This window comes from Triturus cristatus, chromosome 11 (genome assembly GCF_964204655.1).
Source record: "Triturus cristatus chromosome 11, aTriCri1.1, whole genome shotgun sequence".
NCBI lineage: Eukaryota > Metazoa > Chordata > Amphibia > Caudata > Salamandridae > Triturus > Triturus cristatus.
The window spans coordinates 963,876,770-963,898,129 of record NC_140594.1 but is presented as its reverse complement, the minus strand read 5'-3'; the positions used below and the strand labels follow the sequence as shown (position 1 = coordinate 963,898,129).

General features: G+C 46.2%; 1 protein-coding gene across 15 annotated transcripts in view; it reads right to left on the bottom strand.

The window, feature by feature from the left end:
- Positions 1–21,360, bottom strand: part of TRIP12 (thyroid hormone receptor interactor 12) — a 1,120,962-nt gene that overhangs the window by 758,369 nt on the left and 341,233 nt on the right. For all 15 annotated transcript variants that reach the window (XM_085634980.1, XM_085634991.1, XM_085634979.1 and 12 more), the window contains one exon: positions 15,509–15,674. In XM_085634980.1, coding sequence (XP_085491106.1) covers positions 15,509–15,674 — 166 coding nt within the window. The remainder of the gene's footprint in view (positions 1–15,508; positions 15,675–21,360) is intronic.

Below are 21,360 nucleotides of genomic sequence, written 5' to 3'. Positions count from 1 at the left end.
AGCGTGTTTGATTACCCCTTTTAACATGGGGAGAATGGCACTGAACCTTTGGGATGGTTCGAAAGTGTCCATGAGGAAATCTTCCTCTATAGGGTCTGTATGTAGGTTTTCCCGGTGATATTCTGCTGTCCTGTTTGTAAGTTGAGTGAACCCTATGGTGTCCTCAGGAGGGGATGGCCTAGCTGGGTAGATGTCGTCATGAGGTTTGTCTGGGACATCCGGTGTGTCATAATCCTCCCATGGATCTTTTGGGGCACCAGGAGGACTGGGTTCCCCTAAAGGGTGATCATGCCCCATGTCATCAGACGGTATCATTCAACACAGACAGATAAATTGCATGTACAAGACATTACAGTTAGGATAAGGAAGACTCTGAAAAAATTAAATTGAGAAAAGTCATATTGTATTAGATCAAAAAGTTTATACAAAAGTTTACAGAGGGACATACAAAAATGTAAATGAACAAGATAATGGAACAGTTGTATCGGCACTGTACGCAAAATCAATGAAGCATAAGGACAACCCGAACTTGTACTTGGTGCTTAAAGTGTACGTGACACGGAGACGGCGACGCAAATGACAAGGTGAGATCAGCAAAGGGCGGCGCAAAGTGAAGTCAAAGTGAAAATTGGAACAATATATACAAAGGTTCTGGATTCAATTTCTTACACTAGAAGTAATTAAATATTCATTTTAAAGAACCATAAGGCCATCAATTAAGCTGAGAAGTCGACGGCGTTTCGATCCGATCAAATTAGGATCATCATCAGGACTGGGCTGTAATATTCAAAACAGTGCTGTAGACATGAATCAATCTTAAATAAGGAAAACCCCTAGAGAGCAAGGTTCAGTGGAAGTCTGGACGTGGACCAATTGGACAAGTTCCAGAGAAGGAAGAGCGTCGTGGATGGCAAGTTAATAAAGGTCGTAATTACTCAGGACGCCGGACTCTGGGTGACTTAGATGCCTTCCCTGACGCTCTATTAACTAGTTTGTCAGGATACCTCGCGTTTCCATAGCGCCGACTAAGTATGAGGTTGAATTTATTGAATTGAGAATTGCTGCATTTATTGCGCTTTGGCTGCCCCCATTAATCACGAGTGTTACCCTCGGCCTTTTCAGGTATGAACTTTCTCTATACCTGACTTATAGGTTGCTGCAATTAACGACCTTTATTAACTTGCCATCCACGACGCTCTTCCTTCTCTGGAACGTGTCCAATTGGTCCACGTCCAGACTTCCACTGAACCTTGCTCTCTAGGGGATTTCCTTATTTAAGATTGATTCATGTCTACAGCACTGTTTTGAATATTACAGCCCAGTCCTGATGATGATCCTAATTTGATCGGATCGAAACGCCGTCGACTTCTCAGCTTAATTGATGGCCTTATGGTTCTTTAAAATGAATATTTAATTACTCCTATATTAAGAAATTGAATCCAGAACTTTTGTATATATTGTTCCAATTTTCACTTTCACTTCACTTTGCGCCGTCCTTTGCTGATCTCACCTTGTCACTTGCGTCTCCGTCTCCCGTACACTTTAAGCACCAAGTACAAGTTTGGGTTGTCCTTATGCTTCATTGATTTTGCGTACAGTGCTGATACAACTGTTCCATTATCTTGTTCATTTACATTTTTGTATGTCCCTCTGTAAACTTTTTGATCTAATACAATATGACTTTTCTCAATTTAATTTTTTCAGAGTCTTCCTTATCCTAACTGTAATGTCTTGTACATGCACTTTATCGGTCTGTGTTGAATGATACCAGTTGAGAATATTTGTTGTTTCTTACACTATTACCCCAGTCTCAACGAGGTTTATGGGTTTATGCTCCTGTTGTTTATTATACCATGTCATCAGAGACTTCATCATCATCTGGAGATGTAGAAGATGGTGAGGGAGGTGAATATGGGATAGGAGAGTGTCGTGGAGGAGGAGAAGGAATCCTTAAGGGAGAAGTAGCAATGAGTCTCTTTTTCAAAGGAAGTGGAGCTGGTACAAGTTTGTCCATTTTCCGTTTGGGTTAAGTAAGAGTTGACCTGTTTTAGGGTCTTTTTGAAGCGTTTTTTGGGTCGGATTCGGTCGAAAAAGCTCCTCCACTGACGTGTGATCTTTCGGTGCCGACTTTTTGGGGTCAGATTGTGTGTGTGTCAGGGGTTTTGGAGTGGTTTTCTTCTCTTTAGGCCTGGAATCGGGAATTTTCTTCGATTCCGATAGTGGTTTTGATACAGACTGTTTTTTCGGATTCGGTGGTCTTTTAGAATCCGTAGGCCTGTGCTCCGAAGGCTGAGAACCCAAGGTTTTTGGAGCCAGGTGTTTGCTCGGTTCCGAAGATTTTTTCGGAGCCGGGGCGTCCATACCAGTGGATTTTAGCGCCGAAGATGCGGAGGTAGGCGTTGGCGCGGAGTAAGGCATTGGTTTCTTTTTTGGTGCCGGGGATAGAGTTTCGGCACCAATGGCAGGCTGGCTCGATCCCGAGTGGCCTGAAGGCTTTTGTGTAGGCTTCTTTGTCCCGGTGTGCACCTAGGCTCAAAGGTGAAGGTGTGACCTTAGCCTTTTTGGGAAGGGGGGGTGGGGAAGGGGTAGACGTCAGTACTTACAACCCGCTGCCCCGGAGTGATGTCTTCGTCGTCAGATTCGGAGTGGCTGATGGCGCTGTGTTGGATCTGCTTCTGCTCCGGTACATTGATGCCTTCCTGGAAGATGTCATCGGGAATGGATGTCGATGATCGAGCCATTGTTCTTCGAGCTAGACGGTCCCGGATAGTCTTCTTGGAGCGGAAAGAGGTACAAGCTGGACAGTCTTTGGCCTCGTGCTCGGGTGAAAGGCAGAGGTTACACACCTCATGAAGATCTGCGTGTGGAAACTTGGATCCACATTTAGGACACCTTTTAAAGGGAGTGCTTTCCATGAGCCGAAGGCCCAATGGGGCAGGTAGGCCCAAAGGTCGATGACCTGAATTGAAGATTTGAAGGGCTGGAGAGATGCGCGTCGAAGGGGAAAGCGATCGAAACAAATCCGAAGTATGGGTGAGGATTTTGCGTCGAAAAGATGATCGGTAACGACACCAAACTGGAGCGCGATGAACACATCTGAGCCCGATGGCGGAAAAAAACAATCTTACAATGGAGTTGATGCCCATGTGCACTATTGTCCAAAGGAGGAGCCACCTATCCTGTGACTTCCAAAGACTTTCCACGACAACAACAAAGTGCAAACATCTGGGCCTAACACCAGATGGTGATCTATATACAGAGTGAGATCTACAGCTCATATGCCTCGAACATATTATTTAGTTATTTTTTTTCTAGAACCAAGCCAGGACTGGTGCAGGTAAGTGAAATAATACTTTGCAAACTTCAAGTAGTGGATTACAGCGGAATGCAGGTGGTTGATTTACAGCTAAGTCAATCAAAATGACTTTTCAGTTACTTTGCAGATTAAATTACAATACACATTACTTCTTGGATTACTTTTTAAGTTACTTTTGCTACTCAGTGTGATATGGGGGATAAGGGGCCTCTGGTTGGTGGCTGCTGAGGAGCAGACCACAAGGTTGTGGGAGCAAAGCTTCTGGACTTAAGCTCAGGGCACAGGGAGATGCAGCTTAGCACACAAAGTGCACCCACAGCACCACAGGGGCGGCAGGGTGCAGGGTGCTGGTTTGGCATCGGGTGCGAAGTTGTTTTCAATGGAGATTTTCCGGTTACAACAAAATGCAGGCTCAGGGACGAAGATATTCTGGAGGTGACAACCAGTTGGAGAGGTAAGTTGGGATGCTTGGACACAGTCGGTTGGGCCACCCGAGGCCGTGGGACCTCAGGTCCAGGGGTGTCTTTAGACGTTGGGTTTTCTTACCAGCTCCAGTTGAAGGTGGGGGGATCCTCCAGAAAAGGGCTGCAGGCGTCGATTGGAGATTCGAGGCAGGTCAGAGATAACCAGATCTCAGGTCAGGATCGCAATGGAGACCTCCTCGTGGTGTTGGGCCACTCGGGCCGTGGGTGTCTGGTGCAGAGTGGTGCAGACTCGCGGATTTAGCCGGAGCCAGCGTCTGTGGGTGAGCAAATACAGTGCTCACAGGGGACAAAGTCTTGGTTTGAGAAGGCAGGGAAGGTCCTCCGGGTTCTTGGGAGCTGCTGGTTCCAGGACACAGCGGGATTTCGCTGGAGCAAGTTCGAGGTGGGGACAAGCCTGTAGGGCTGGGGCTAAGTCAGTGGGCGTCATCCTCTTCTTATTTCAGCACAGCTTCTGCAGTCCTCCTTCTGGTCGATTCTTGTCTGAGGAGGCAGAGTTGCCCCTAAATGCAAAATTTAGGGGCCTTACAATTGGGTACAGGTCAGGACCGATTGGTGTCTTCCTTGGGGTGGGTACACTGCCTATTATGACACCCTCCAGTGGAAGGGGGGGCACAAGCCTCACTCTGTCCTCTTGAAGATTTGGGGACCCAGCCAACCAGAGTTGTGCTTCGTCTCACCTCCCCCACCTTAGGGGTGGGGTTGGCAAAAGTGAGCACACCTCTCCTCCTATCTTGGTTTTCACGCAGATTCTCCCACACAAAGTGGGTGTCAGAACTAGTGTGTGCCAGTTGCTGGGAGCAGCAAAGGGCTGGGTCAGCTAAGAAAGGCGGCAAGCCTTTGACGCTTCCCCTTCGTGGTCCCTGCGTATCCTGGGGGAGGAGGCTTGGCACCTCGTCCCAGGATGTGCTTTGTTTCAAGGACCCCAACATCAGGCAAAAAGGGGGGGAACCATGCAAAAAGGGGGACTTTCTTGCACTATCTTCCTCTAAACTGCCACTATCATTTGTATGTTTGACACCTGTATTTCAGTTACACCACATACATGATGACCAGATTTCTGCTAAAGACACATGTTTAGGTATCAGCCAGTTGTGGATGTTTGCATTAAATTATTAAAAGGGTGCCCGTTTCACATCCTTTGTGTCTTGCCACAGAGCTTTCTAGAGCAGTGGCCACCTTCACTTTCCTCATTAACTGATCCCTCCTCCCCCTTTATAGACCTCATCGAACAAGTTACTTACCTTCAGCAACGATGAGACCTAGGTTAGTTATAGATTCCTTCCCCTTCGAATCACCCCCAGGCGTCAGATTGGATCCAGAGAATTTTTACTTAGAAGTACCTCTGCGCGTCCGTGTGTGCCATCGGTCGACTCTGCTTCCGTCATCGAAGTCACCAGTATGACGTCACAGTGCCTACTTGGACACCGCCCCTGTGAGCTGACGTCAGTTCTGACACTACTTTCCACGCCAGAAGCGCAGAGCCATGAGAAACACTGACCACTGGTGCGCCATAACTAGGACCCTGGAAGGGAGCCCTGTGAGAAAGTGCCCTCATTCTGCATGGTAGCGCCCACTTTTTGCTGAACTGCTTATCTGCTTTGACTGAGTGTGGCCTGGGCTCCGGCCAATCAGGTGCCCAAGGCCTATGTTCTTTCCCTAAACCGGCATTAAAAACAAATCCAATTGGCATCTCTGGCCCCAGGTCAGTCCCTGGTAAATGGTACCATAGGTACCTAGGGCACTGTGACCAGTGAAGACCCTAAGGGCTGCAGCACTTATTGTGCCACCCTTAGAGGCCTTTTACCACTACACACACTGCCTTTGCAGGCTGCGTGTTTTGGTGCAGAACAAAATGAAGAGTCGACATGGCACACATCCCTGTGTGCCATGCCTACAAACCACTGCCCTGCCAAAGATCAGTCACCCGTCTAGCTGGGTGCACTAAACTAGTGGTGAGGGTGCATGAGCCATGTACCCCTACAGTGTCTAAGTCAAGTGTAGTGCTGCCATTAAGAGTATATGGTGCTGAGAGCTTGTCTATACGAATTCCACAGCACCATAATGGCTACACTGAACACTGAGAAGTTTGGGATCAAACTTCTCAGCACATTAAACCCACACTGATGCCAGTGAGGGATTTTATAAACAATGCACACAGGGGGCATCTTAGAGATGCCCCCTGAAAACGAACCTACCACTAGTGTCAAGGCTGACTGGCTGCTTTCAGCTGCCACCACCAGACATGTTTCTAGACCCCTGGGTCGAGAGCCTGCTGCTCTTGGGAGCCTGAAACAATGCACATCCTGGGATGAGGTGCCAAGCCTCTTCCCCCAGGATGGGCAGGGTTCACGAAGCGAAAGCTTCAAAGGCTTGCTGATTTAGCGAGCTGCCCCAGGCCACTTGCTGCTTTCAGCAACTGGTCCACACTGGTTCTGAACCCACTTTGGGCAGGGGAACTGAGGCAGCACTTGCGCAACTGCATCTCAAAAAGTATGGGAGTATCGGCCCAAGAAGCACACGGTATTCAGGGACCGCAGTGCAAAGCTGGAGGCAGAGAACATGCACTTCCAAAGATGATCCAGCTTCCTGGATTCCCTTTCTGGGGGAGCAGAAGGGAATGCGCCCTTGGAAGAGGAGACTTGGACCACCAGGCTCTCCAGGGAAGGGTGTTGGGTGAGGAAAACTGAATTGCCCAGAGCCGGGTTGTGGTGGGGGGGGGGGGGGCAATCATCCTTTCCACAGGAGCCCTGTGCTAGGCTTGGACCAGGTGCCCAGAAGGACGTCCGTGATGGCTTCGCTGAAGGGCAGAATGGGTTCAGAGGAGGTTGCTGCAGGCTGAAGCACCTCTGTCAGCAGATTAGTCCTGACTGCCACTGAAGGGAGCGCCAGGCCCAAGGCCTCGGCTGCTCTTCGTACCACCACAGCGTAAGACGCTCCCTCCTTTGTAGCCACGGTAGGGGGAGAAAGCATGCCAAGGTCTGAAGAAGTGTCCAGACCACTGGCCTGACCCGGGTCCTCTCTTCAGTCTGGCTCTTCAAGCTGGTCTGCAGGGTCAAGTGACTCCTCCCAACCCTCCTCACCACCTTCTGGGCCATCAGGAACACAACGGATGAACAGGGGAACACGTAAGGCCAGCTCCATCTCAGGGGTGAGGATAGGAATGGAGTCGGCCAGGGGAGTCGTCGCCAGGATCGCCACCGGGGAAGGTTGGGTAAGATCGACTACGTCGATCCGGATCCAGGCCTGGGTCAGCAAGGGCCCTCCAGCGCCAGGGACGGAGCCGCCGGTATCCAAGTCAGAGGTCCACCCCACCCCCCACCCAGACAGGCTTAGCGAGTCCCAAAGGCGCGTCGGCAGAGTCGGGCCGCCCAAAGATACGTAGAGGGCTTTGGAAATGTACAAAGCTGGGCATAGGATGCCCCGGCTCCTGGAAAAGGAGGGAGGTGTGGAGTCGTCCCTGAAGGAGGCATCGGAGACTAAGCCTTAGAGCGACAATGCTCCGGGTCGCACGTCGATTCAGCCGACCAACGGAGAGCAGGTAAAGAGCGCTAGAGCTTCTCTTTGCCGCCTTCTTGTTCTTGGAGTGCGATGAGAGTGGGGGCTCTGCGAACGGCCTTGTGACCCTCTTCTCGAATTAGAACGAGAGTGACGTGGAGCCGACCGCCAGGCCTAGCTTTCGGGACCGCTCCCGCAAAGACTTTGGATTCATGGCCCAGTAGTCGGAGCACGATTTCGGGTCGTGATCGGTCTCCAGACACCAAAGGCACACGAGATGCGGGTCTGTCACTTTAAGCCACTCCGGTGATGGGGCATCCCTCGCGCACCAGTAGTTGAAGACTCAAAAAAGAAGTCGACAAAACGTCGAAAAAGTGACTAAAGGGGTAGTTCTCTCCTGATCTGTGCTAGGCTGGCGCAAAAAAAGAAAGAAGTGACGTCAGCGTGCAGGAGCGGCATTTGAGCAGGCACCGCGACATCATCCCGGTGACCACGACGCGGAGTCGACAAACGCCACGCACCGACGCGGTGGGGGTACTGCTAAGAAATAATTCCCCAGATCCAGTCTGAGGCCTGTGGGTAATTTGAAGGTAGGGAATCCATAGCCGTTTCTTTGATTTGTTCTTCAGCAGTTCCAGGATTCCATAATGTTGGCACAAAATTCTGGACTGTCATCCTTACTCTCTATGGGCACTGTACATCTTTATTGGAAACCACAAATCTTTCAAGACCTTCCAATTTACCAGTAATTAACAACTTAGCCTGCTGCTCTCAGCAGTTCACCACGTCAGGACCCTATGCAATAACATTATGCCCTACAAATCTATACCCTCAACATGATGTAGGGGGCATGCCCTTTCCAACAGTACAGTATATATATATATATATATATATATATATATATATATATATATATATATATTTTACCTACTGGCGGTCGCCAGTAGGTAGTTATAGTTAGGACCCCTTTTCCATAGGAAAACCTCAACATTCTATTTTGAATAACTTTGGCGCCAGTCGATGAATCCTCGCGAATTTCTCAAAATAGGTGGGGCGCTACGCTTCGCTCCTACCCTGAAAGTCTCGGGGGGATTCGTCAAGCGGGGGCTGAGATAAAAGGGGGGTCCCAAAACGCGTTTTTCCCATGCATTTTTCCATAGGACCTTTAGAACGAGCTACAGCCCGAACGGCTGAACAGAATTACTAGAAATTTGGCAGAGAGGTAGTCCCTAGGTCAAGGAAGTGCCTTTTGTAGGTTTGGTGTAAATCTGTTCAGTAGATTCTGAGAAAATAGCCTTTAAATCAATATATATATCTGAGCCCGCTTACGGTACGCTTACCGTACGCTTACCGTAAGCGTACGGTGGCGTGCGCGAGCGCGATTCTGATTGGCTCTTAGATCTTAGTAAACATTCGAATCGGCCGAAACCAGGAAGCGGCGTCCGCCATTTTGTCTCTCGCACTGAGTGTTGTTTATCAAACATGATGGCCAAAAACATGTTACGGGGCTGTTTTGACAACTCCCTCCCACATAGTCATGTTGAGGGAGTCCCCAAACATCCCCCAAGAGCAAAAACGGTTTTATTTTTTTTTCGGCAATTTCGCCGAGTACGCTTACCGTACGCTTACCGTAAGCGTACGGTAAAAAAATAAAAAAAACACTATCCACATTGACCCCACCCCCTGTGCTTTTGGTGGCCGAAGGCCACCAAATGTACAGGGCTTATTAAAGTTGATAAAAACCGTGCACGGAACGAACTGCGTTAAGTGGGCGCGCACGCCTCGAATGGCGTAAAGTAACTTAGCATTTAAAAAAACGTACAAATTCACTGAAAAAACCATAGGTTTCACACACGTTATAGTTAGGAATTAGCATTTAAAAAACCTTGCAAATTCACTGAAAAAACCATAGGTTTCACACATGTTATAGTTAGCGGAAATTTTACTGATAAAAAAACCAGTGAAATTGCCCCGTTATAGTTAGTGCTGGCAACTATAACTCACGCGACCGTAATCTTCTGCTGATGACATATGTGTCTTTATGAAAAAAAAATATTTGTAATATATGTATAGCTAAAAATGTATGGAAGAAGACATGGGCAAATAAGTGTCTAAATACAGTATTAGCATCAGCAGAGGATTGCGGTCGCGTGAGTTATAGTTGCCAGCACTAACTATAACGGGGCAATTTCACTGGTTTTTTATCAGTAAAATTTCCGCTAACTATAACATGTGTGAAACCTATGGTTTTTTCAGTGAATATATATATATATATATATATATATATATATATATATATATATATATATATATATAATCAAATGTTGACAAAGAAATTGAGCAATTCCACCACACTGAGAAAACCGAAGACCATACAGGTATGACTGCTTTCTGCAGTTTGATCATCTACTGGTAAATGACATGCATGTCTCAAGATCGGCAGATAATGATCAGGATGTAAAGGTGAAGTTACCTAAATGACAGATTGTGAAAGCCCCACCAAAGGATCATGAGACCTTGCCATTGATGACTAATGGTAGTCCCTTAGATTTGCAACTGGTACCAAATAAACCACTGTATAGGCAGGGTCTAGATTCAAAGCTCTTAAAGGTGAATCACTAGTTGAAGTATCTCCATAAACAGTTGATGCAGGGTAACAAACTGCAATAACATCCTGTGAAGATTCGCCAAGTTCCACACCTCCAATGTCTGCAAATGGAGTAATTTTTGACTCTGTATTGAATCCCAATATAATGTATGGTTGTCATATTAGATAAAATGAAGGCAACTTTCTACTGGAGAACTGGAAAAAAAATTCAAATGCAAGACTGACTGGTTTCTCCAGACGATTATCCCGACATCTGGCAGATTCCCAGTGGCCTTCAGATTCGGATATACAAACTGCAATGTGCTTTCAACAGGACCTTCACAGAGTAGTAAATGCTCATCCATATCTATCGGCAAAAAGACTAACAGTGTCCCAGAGAAAATAAGGGGGCTTTAGCTCCCCACATCGGCATTTTGAACAGATACGGTTTTCCAGGGGATTAGTGGACAATTAAGGCGGTGCTGAAAAAAACTTGTCTGAGTGATACTTCATATACCAGGAACTTAAGACTCAAAGTTGTCTTCAGCTACCATGCAGCAGTCTGACAACTGCGAAAAGCAATGTTGTACTGAAAGAGAGTCAAACCTTCCCAAAGTTAGATTATATTGTCAACAGGGTTCCAAAACTGCCCAATGTAGAGCATAATATGAGATGGCAGCAATGAGGTCATTGGGAAGTTCACAGACAACCTTTAAATACTGTCTAGGATCAAAATGAGTCTCGTTTGAGCGTTGTGTGGTGAATTTTCCATCTTAATTCAGAACAGGGTCCTCATGCATATGTAACTTTCCAATAACCGCAGAAATTGCATTTTGCCAGTGGTATCAGACACATTAAGGTTAGTGAATTTGCCAGTGAAACACAAAGAAAATGTTTTTTTTGTTAAACAGAATCTTGAAAGCACGGAAAAGTTGGATCAAAAATGCAAATAAACAAAAGAGGCATGTGTGACATGTTTGCCTGGCTAGATGAAAATGAAGAGGATGCAGAGATAAAGGCTTCACTGTCAGAACTAATAAAGATTGAACTCAAAGGAACAGAAGCAAAGTTGGCTGGTGTGAGAAAATAAATCTTAGACCAATAAGGAGGAATAGACTGTATGAACTGTGGAAAGTTTGGTAGAACAGATTCCTTTGAGGCGTGCATATTAAAGTATGGAATTTTTTTCTATAATCTGCTATCAGTCGGTCCTCTGGAAGGTGGAGAAAAAAAACAGACTATCAAAACGCTGCTTAGACCCATAGGGAGAAGATTACTGTTGCACAATGTACACGCAGATTTGTTGAATGACAGAACTGCAAATTATGTTCAGATGGCTTGTAACGGAATCCCAAGACCCATTAAATTATGTGTGTATACATTCAAAACGTAGTGCATCATTATGATGCCATGCAGTAGAATCTCCGACATATCACGGCAGTCAGGAGACTGCCTGACAAACAGTCTGCGGTACAACCGCTGAATTAGGATGAGTGCTCTTTTAGATTGCGGCTTGTGCAGCACAAGCTATAGTGTAAAAGAGCACTTGGCACATATCCATGCACAGAGTGCCATCTTCGATACTGTAGGAGTGGGCGGTCTTTCCCTCCCGACCTCTGTGGCACGACCGCCTGCATTGTAATGCAGAGGTCGGACCGATGGCCTGTCTGTCGGGCAGACTGCCATGGACGGCCTGTCGGTGGCGGTTTGCGAGACATCATAATTGGGCCCGTCATATTTTTGGCGGGAGTAAACCTGCTTTGCACATACAAATATCTCCTGTGACAGCGTTTAAAGACTGCACTTTTTAACTAAAAGATTTTAGTAAGACAAACCGCTCGTTTATAACAGCATTGATTGTGTAAGTACATAGCTAAATTAAGTAAGATTGTAAAATTGTATACATACAGAACAGAACACATTGGCCAGTTTGCTTTATAGCTTAATAGGGACAATATTCAGACATAAACTAGATCATTTCTTGGGGAGCGCTATACAATGTTTCATAAGTAGCCAATGACCCAGTTAGACAAACATGCACCACCAAAGAAAATTAAAAGTCGCAAGTGGAACAAGGACCTTGGAGAACAGACTTTGTAGAGCATTCTGAAAGTTGAACACCTACTGCTAACATAACCTTTTTCTTCTAACATTTGTTTGAGGTATCTACTATACTGAACAAGATCTGAGCAGCTGCTCACAGGGCACCCTTGCATGCAATGCTAAAGCCTCAGACTACATAATAGCTTCCCTAAAGGGCATCCTATGCACCGCAGCCCATCTTCTCCAGGGCCTGAAAAAATACGATCACACCACCCCATCCTGACTGAAATCCACAGGCTCCACTTGCCGGCCTGAACCATCGTCCAAACCAGCTGCATCATGTACAAACCCATCATGATCAGCACTTCCGTTTATTCTGCAGATAAACTCACATCTCAGGTAGCTCTTGGTAAACCCACAACCAAGACACCATCAGACTGCAGACATAGAGGTATAAAGAAGCAAACAATAAGTCAGCAAGCCTTTTCAGTCTATGCAGACAGGGTTTTGAACAACATCCCTGTATCCATCACGACTGCCCTAAAGTTACTCTAATTAAAAAAAAGAGTTGTACCTCTTTAAAGAACACAACATCACAAAGCAGTCGCAGTCCAAACTATCTATCTCTCCATCACTCGTTGACTGTACGTTTGTTGTTGACCCTAACACTCTGCTGCCCTTTGCCTAGGTTTGCACTATAGGAGTACCACATACATTCAAGCCTGGTCTGAACAAATACAGGTAGAGTGCCTCAAATGCCCTAATGAGGGTTTCAAAATGCAGCCTACCTTGATACTTCTGATCCTCTTAAGACTCATGGTCTGAGAAGACTGGATCATTTTTGGTGTGCTAACAAATGGAACACCAAATGCAAGAGTTGTGGTCATTAGTAACTTGGGGTCTACCATACCTTATTGAAAGGGTAGAGGATTCAAGAAGGGCTTCTCTTTGGTATCAAACAATCAATCCATAGGTTGCTCACTATGTCAGCAAAGAAGATACATAAAAAAGCTAGTTTCCTGTAGGTGTGATCTGCTATGGCACTAGAAAGCACTGCTGTGGCTCGCTTCAGCGAGCGATCCAAAGGTACATGGCTAATGTTGCATAGAGAAGAGTGAAATAGTGACTTAAGTACAGATGGGTCTCGAAGAGCTTTATTAGAACAGGCTATAAACCAAACATGTGAAATGAAAAATAAAGAAACTAGGCCCATGAGAAATGAGAACCTGTGAGAGATCTTTGGAATACATGTTTGCAGTTCCGGGCAAATGCAATCAACCAATGAGACTAAAAGGACTCAGGGTTGGAAATCATCCTATCAAGGCCTGGGGCTGGTATTTTCTCTACCTCTACTCTACCCAGTGCAAAAAGGCTTATTTGCACCAAGCAAGTTTAGATGGTAAAGGCAAATGAACTTCCGAAAGGGCAGGAGATTGGAACATTTGGTACTTAGAATACCAGATCCACATCTCGCCCTGCTGCTGATAATGTGTATAAGGCTGCAGCTTAACTTGCTTGCCCTGCTACCTTGAATAGGAGTATCAGATAATTGTATGGGCAAGATGGCCGCTGACCTCTGTGAGCCGCTGTTTGTGCTCTCTCCTTTGATCAGCCTGATGTATTGACTTAAGCCGGTAAACCCTGAGGACATGCCGCTGAGCACCTACCCGATAGAGCGGCTGTTCGCCTGGCTGCGGAGACTAGGTTCGAGTTGGGGGCTGAGGATACTTTCAACAAATTTGGGAACACGGCGGGAGCGTGGAGTTGCCTACGACTCAGGGTGCCCAATCTGCGGGGGTCTGATGGCGCCTAAAACAACTAGGTCCACAAAAGACGGAGCCGTGAAAGACCCGCCGAAGGAGATCAGCGTGGCGGCCTAGGGACCGGGGCAATAACGCAGTGGTTCGCCATCAAAGGAAACGGAGACCGAGGAAAACACGGGAGGGCGGAGCTGATGGTCGGACCGGGCGGCGTGCAGCATGTGGTGAGAATGCGATGCGCCAGCCTACAGTTGCAGAGGCTTTTGTGGCTACGATGGCAGCGGCTGGAATCAATAACAATACACGCTTAGTAGAGCCCAGCATGTGCGAAACAGCCTCCCCAGGCTCCAACCCATCTGAAGAGGTAGTTCAACTACCCGGACTGGAGCGGGAGACGCCGGAGGAGGAGCGATCTGAGCCCGCCATGGGACAGTGTTTGCAACCAGGACAAGTAATACACGTACTGCAGGTATCACCGGTACCACAGAGTATTTTACAAGGTAACCAAAGTAACACTGTGGGGGATGTGTGGGTATCTCCTAACAAGGAAGCGGTAGTAATTGCACAGTCGATTGGCACTAAAGGTGGTGACTGATGGGAGCGGGACTGGCTCAGCAGCTCAGGCTTGTGCAGAAAATAACTTAAAAATCGACCTGGTGGAACTCCGTGAACTTGCTTTGAGTGAGGCTAGAGGGGTAAGAGGGGGTGTAGGCTTAAATTCAATTGTCTTGCGGTCTCAAGAGTTGGATCAATTATTTTCTTTAAATGATGATAAAGACATCTCTTCTACAAGTGTGCCCCACCCTTTCGCTAAACTCGTAGCACAGTTCCCTTCTTACAAACTCTATGCTGGTATGACCACAAGAATAAAGACATGGCAAAGATGGCAGATTAGGCCAGTCTTTTTCCTGTTTGGTCCACAATAAGACCGAAAACATACTACACTCTAAACACACTGTGTGCTGCAGTCATGGAAGAAGATATAAGTCAGATGTAGGTAAAAAAGAGGGTACATTTTTCCCAGCAATTTGCGTGTGTTAAACAACGAAGATCTAACCCAACAAACTAACAGTTTTGGCTTGGGAACGATAATAACAAGACATGATTCAACCGCCAGAATGTAGGAACTCAAACACCCAAAGCAGAGAAAAGGTAGGAGAAAATGTAAGCACATGTTCACCAAAAAGTGATCTAGGAGTGTCTAGGTGATGTCCTGAGAAATTGGTCAATATCTTGGATTTAGGATCGCTGGACTCATTTGAAAGACACAGGGAACTACATTACAGGTAATGACTGGGCGAGCCACTGATATGACCTGTGCACTACTTAAGGGAAGAAGTGTGCATTGTGAACTTTCATTTGGCACATTATTGAGGTTACAAATGTAAAGGTTGCTGTTTTAGTCCAATTTCCCAATAAACAAAAATTAGTGTTTAATATTGTGTTGATTTTTTTGTAGACTTCACAAAAAGCATTTAAAAATTGTACTAAGATACCACACTTGCACATATTCTACTATTAATAACAATCAGAGATAAAGCCATGCTTGAGAACCAGAATGACTTGTATAATGAGTGCTTTGATGACCCATACTTCAATTCCAGAGGCTATAACTTAATTTGCTTTGCTTTACGTCAATCAACATTTCTGAGTTTTAACGCACTTTGGTCCACCTTGGGTAGGTGAGAAGAAGCTTATTTTGAATGAAGGACAGATGTAGGCTCCATTCTAAAGAATAGATCTATTTTGAATAAATCACCACTTAATACATGGAACAAATGTATACTAGAATTAACATATATATATACACACATGCCCTTACTTTGCTTCATGAGTTGTACAGCTAGAGAAGGGCAATTGGAACACATCAAAGAGAACATGCGCACCACCATAATGAACATCCCAGAACTCAGGATCGGAGGGGTTACTACCAGGAGCTGCTGAATGTTTGTAAGCAAATCCTTAGAAGCAACTTGCTGTAGCAAATTCTAGAAAGAAAGAAGACAAGAAAACTTCTGACATTTGTATACATTTTCAGTTGAAACTGTTCACAGTTCATGCACTAGAGGTTTACCTATACGTCAGTTTCTTTTGAATAAACAATTTCCAATAAAATAAATTAGAGCAGGAGGTAATCAACTGAATAGACAGACCATAGATTTTAAGTGTTCACATTAACATTTAATAAAACAAAAACATGCATAGCAACAAAGTGTTGAACTTGGCTCTTTCTGCATGGTCAATCACAAAGGTTTTGCCTTCACCCTCCTGTTTCCTGAACCTGGTTTTGTAGGCTTTTAAGTCGCTGCGCACTCTACCAGTGCTAAAGAACTTGTGCTCTCTCCTTTAAACACAGTAAACTTGGCTTACATCCAATTGTCACATTTAATCTACCTGTAAGTCCCTAGTAAAGTGGCACTACATGTACCAGGTCATGTAAACTAAAAGCAGCTGGCGGGCCTGCAGCATTAATTGCATAACCCACTTAAGTAGCTTTTTAAACATGTCTGCCATTGAAGCCTGTGCGTGCCACTTTGAACTGCCATTTTGATCTGGCAAAAAAAAACCTTTTGCGAGGCCTAAAACCTCTTTTAATACATACAAGTCAACCACCCTATAGGGTAGGCAGTAAATAGCCCATGGGGCAGGTTCTAGTGTATTTAAAAACTTGAACATGTACTTAAAATTGATATGTCCTGGTGTTCAAAAACAACTTTGTTTTTCAATACTGCAAGGTATACCTCTCCCATTGCATAACATTAGGTTTCCTTATTACATTTGGGAACAGGTAGGAATGAGGAGTTTGTTTTTTAAAGAATTGTAATGTAAAACCCTCTTTAACAGTAAATTCCGATATTAAGTCCCAATTCTAAAAATGCCACTATTATAAAGTTGGCATTTTCTTATCCTAATCATTTGGTGCCTGCAGCTTATATTCTGTATCCTGGGACATATGACTAGGTTTAACTGGCAGTTGGTCCTTGTGTATTGCAACCAGACAGTGAGACAAAGCACAAATAGGTGTTGGCAGGATAGCCCACCACCGAGTTGAAATGGGTGAGGGGGGTAATAAGCGGTCTCCTACCACATTGGCACATCACAAAGGGCATTCCTGAACACAATATTGGACCCCCAGACCCAACTCTGTAAGAAAGTGGCTCTGTATATACTGTTCCCAAATAGGTACAGTGTGCACAGAGTCCACAGTCCCCAGAGGTTTGGCAAAGGTTAAAGTTAGATATAACCTTACTCTAAAGTGGCAGCTTGGTCGAGCAGTAAGGCAGTATCAGAGGACAGTGTAAAGCATTTGTTGTACACACTCAGCAAATGGTCTCACACACTCAAGAACTGAACTCTAGGCCAGTGGTTTGTATATAAAAATATATAGTTTTATTTTAGAACCAACAATAGGTATCAAAATATACTTTCTCAGAATGAGATGCTTTAGATAAATACTTTCAATGGGCAATAGACTTTTGAATGCAATACTTAGTTGTTGCAATTGGCAACACAATTCGAACACAATCATAACATTGAGCTCAATGGGACTTTAAGTAAATGCAATTTTAGTTACTTTACAAATTATTTTCTTACTCAGGGTTGGATCCTGGATTCAACCCTGGTGCATTTCCCGCAAACAGTTGAAAGAAATTGTTATTGTTACACATGCGATTTTTAAGGAATATTTGTAAGTTTGAAAAATCGACACTTGGAAGAATTTCTGGCAAAAACCAGCCAATGTTATCCTAAGGAGGAAAATCAGGTTATAGGTAAGTACGGTTGTAATTACTTTTCAAGGTCAGTGCTGGGCACCAAGATCCAGCACTGGGATCTCTTCTGATAGCAGGCGAGTAATTTCGATTTCGTTGATCGGCTGATTTTTTGTGAATATTTTAAAGTTTCAAAACTCGACACTTAGAAGAATTTCCAAGTGAAACCAGTCAATGGTTACCCTATGGAAGGAAAGTGAGTTATCGGCTTTTGGGCAAGTACTCGACTGGTAGAGTTAAGGTTTTGGGCACAGACTCAGGGGTCTCCCAAGGTCAGGTAAGTACAGTTGTTACACCCTCCGCAGCACAGGGGCAGCCAGGTGCAGAGGGAGTTAGGCCTAATGTTATCCTATGGCGGGCAGGGGCCTTTGGTTGGTGGCTGCTAGCAGGCAGGCCACGCGGCTGTGGAAGCTGGGCTCCTGGTCACTTGCTCAGGGCAAGTGGGGAAGAAAAACAGAACTAAGGTTGCACTCCCAGGGGCACTCTGGCAGCTGGGTGCAGGGTGCTTTTGAGCCGTCGGGCGCTCTACGGATTTCAATGGAGAAGCTCAAGGACGAACAAAGGCTGCAAGCTCGGGGACGACGATTCTTTAGGTGCGACCACCACTTCGAGAGGTAAGTTGGGAAGCTGTAGGTTAGGTAGGCACCCAGGAACTGGGCACAGGGGGCCGCAGGGCGCCGGGGTGTCTTTTCGAGTCGACAAATCTTACCCTCAGCTGGTCGCGGTTGGAGAGGTCCCTGGTTCTGAGGCTGCAGGCGTCATCAGGAGCGTCGAGGTGGGTCCTTGGGTGCTGGATTCTGGGTCACAGTCGCCGGGGGGACGTCTTCGTGGTCTTTGTCCACTCCGGCACAGGCTAAGCTTGGTGGATGCAGAGTGTGCAGGGGTCACGGTTCCTGGTTGGCACCAGGGGCTTGTTACTTGCTTTGAGCAGTACCACTGCTCGTGGGAGTCCCAGTCTTTTTAGAGTCAGAAGGCAGTCAGGTCCTCCGGGGTTTTTGAGGTTGCTGACCACTGGAGACACCAGGTTTCAGCAGGAGCAGGTTCAAGAGTCGACAGGCCTGTAGGGCTGGGGCCAAGTCAGTTGGTGTCTTCCTCTTGTTAGCAGCTGCACGGCAGGTCTTCTGGTTTCTTGTTCTTGCTTGTTTCGGGATCTGAGGAAGGAAGGTTCAAGGAGCCCCTAAATACTAAATTTTGGGTATTACAGGTAGGTAAAGGGTAGGGACCAATGTGTCCCTTCTCTGGGGTGGGTACACCCCCTATCTCCCACAGGAGAGTGGCAGGGGGGGCAGTAGCCTAGTCCTGATTGGGCAGGGCTCCCCATCTTCAAGATGGCGAGAGCCCCGAGATGTGCTTCACCTCGCCTCCCCCACCTGAGGGGTGGAGTTGGCAGAAGCTGGCACACCCCCTTTCCTCCCTTGGGGGTTTCCCGCCAGTCTTCCTGCCAGAGTGGGGGTCAGAACCGGTGGGGGCCAGTTGCTGAGTACAGCAAGTGGCCTGGAGAAGCTCACAAAAGGCGGCATGCCTTTTAAGCTTCTCCTGCCCATCCTGGGGGAGGAGACCTAGCACCTCGCCCAGGATGGGCATTTTTGCAGGCTCAGGAGAGCGGATGGCTCTCTACCCAGGGGTCCAGCAACATGTCTGCTGTGTGGCAGCCTAGGCAGCCTCTCAGACAGGACGTGGATTGTAGGTAAGGTTCAGGGGGCATCTCTAACATGCCCTTTGTCGTGCATTGTACATTAAATCCCACACTGGCATCAGTGCGGGTTTAATGTGCCGAGAAGTTTGATACCAAACTTCAGTCTTCAGTGTTGCCATCATGGTGCTGTGGAGTTAGTGTTGAAGACCTCCCAGCACCATGTACACTTAATGGCAGCACTGCACTTAGTGCTCAGGAATGGACCTGGTACTGTAGGGGTACAGGGCTCATGCAACTGTACCCACACCACTGCATAGGGCACCCAGCTAGAGGGGTGACAGAGGTATGCCAGGGCAGTGTGTGTTGTGGGCATGGCACACAGGGATGTGTGCCATGTCGACTCAGTTTTGAACCAAGACACTCAGCCTGCAAAGGCAGTGTATGTGTGTCAGGGTACAGGCCCTCTAAGGGCGGCACAATAGGTGCTGCAGCCCTTAGGGGCCTTCTCTGGTCACAAGTCCCTGGGGACCTAGGGTACCATTTACCAGGGGCTGATATGTGGCCAGAGATGCCAATTGGGTTTTAGGCTTCATGCAGTTTCAGGGAAGGAACATATGCCCTGGGTCCCTGATTGCAGGAGCCCAGGGCACACTCAAAGTACATCAGCAATTCAGCAAAAAGTGGGGGCATACCATGCAAGAAAGATGGCACTTTCTCACAAACTCTTCAGTACATTTGTAGATCTATGGATACTAGAGAAGGACTGCTGTGCTGTTTGACAGCCACAAGGACTAATACCCTGTTACTCTGTGGCCCTGCTTGCTGAAAAGGAAGACTTGATCAGTATCCGACATTCCAAGCTAAAGTGGTTTCAAGGGTCAGCTGGCTGACCTCCTGTTCTGAGCTACAGGGACTTTGCAAGCTCCAGAGACCTCCCTGCATCCACCCAGCTAAGCTACGGTCTGAACCTGCAAGTATACTCACCTAAACCCGGTATGTCTCTGCTGGAGTGAGTACCATACCCCCAAGAGGTGCCTCTCAGGTCCTGGAACCTTGGTGTGGCATCAGGTGAACTCTTCAAAGAAAAGGAAAAATCTTAACGTTTTGGCCAATTAGCGACCATGAATGGGACTGTTCGTGCCTAGATCTTGTCAATCCTGCCACCTGCCAACGCGAATCTCCAAGTGAACTAGCCTTTTCATGACACAGGGTGCATTAGTGATGCACGGCAATGCAAGATCTGCACTACAGCATTGACGAGCTGCGATGAGTTCCAATGTGAATCTCCAGTAACAACCGTCTGCGATGCTCATCACTATCTTCACGCTACATTGACTGTCTGCAACGCCCATCATGCTTTTCACACTACAGCCACGACCACCCGTAACGTTCTCCCTGCTCCTCGCAGCTCCTCCACCACAAACAGAACGCTTTGTACTGGACCTTTGAAAGGAACTTTCAGCGGGACTAACCTGGTCCATGTATCTGGCCCACGCTACATCAATGATGGCCTGAACTTGTTCATTTCGCCTGGTTTCGCAAGAACAGATAGGTGCAAGTGGCACTTTGTTTTTAAGCACGGTTTACCTAAATCTGTGAAATTATCTCTCTCCAGTTCTAAGGATTGGATTTATGTCAATTTATTACATTTCACAGTTTTTTTCTAAATTGGTGTAAGATTTTTCTGGTGTTGTGTTTTCATTTTATTACTGTTTGAAGTGCTGGAGAAATGCTTTACATGTTGCATCTAAGCCAAGCCTGACTGTTTTTGTGTCAAGCTATCGAGGTGGTAAAGTGCAGGTTAATTTGGGATCTGCTAGTGTTTCACCCTGACAACAACTGTTATTAAAGGAAAGGAGAGGGAATACAGATTAATTGCTAATTAGCAGGCAAATGTGTTAGGATGTGAATTTTAAATATATTCAGGTTTTTTTTTAACACTCATATTATACTAAACTGCCTAACTGTTTATTTGGTTTATACTTTTATGAATACGCAGAAATCAACTTGTTTTTTGCCATCCAACAATTAGGTGCATCGATAAGAAAAATACAACCAGTACAAGGTATAATAGGATATGAAAGCTGCTGGTCTCTTTAATGGAGCAGTGTCAAATAAAAGCTCCTTACACACACTGCTTAACTAGCTACAACTGCTCTTACTGTTTTTCAAGATTTATTTTACAAAATCGAAGCAAGATTACATTTAGTGCTACAATGTTTGCAGTAGAGTATTTTGTGTTTAATAGGTTGCATTATTTAAGTAAAA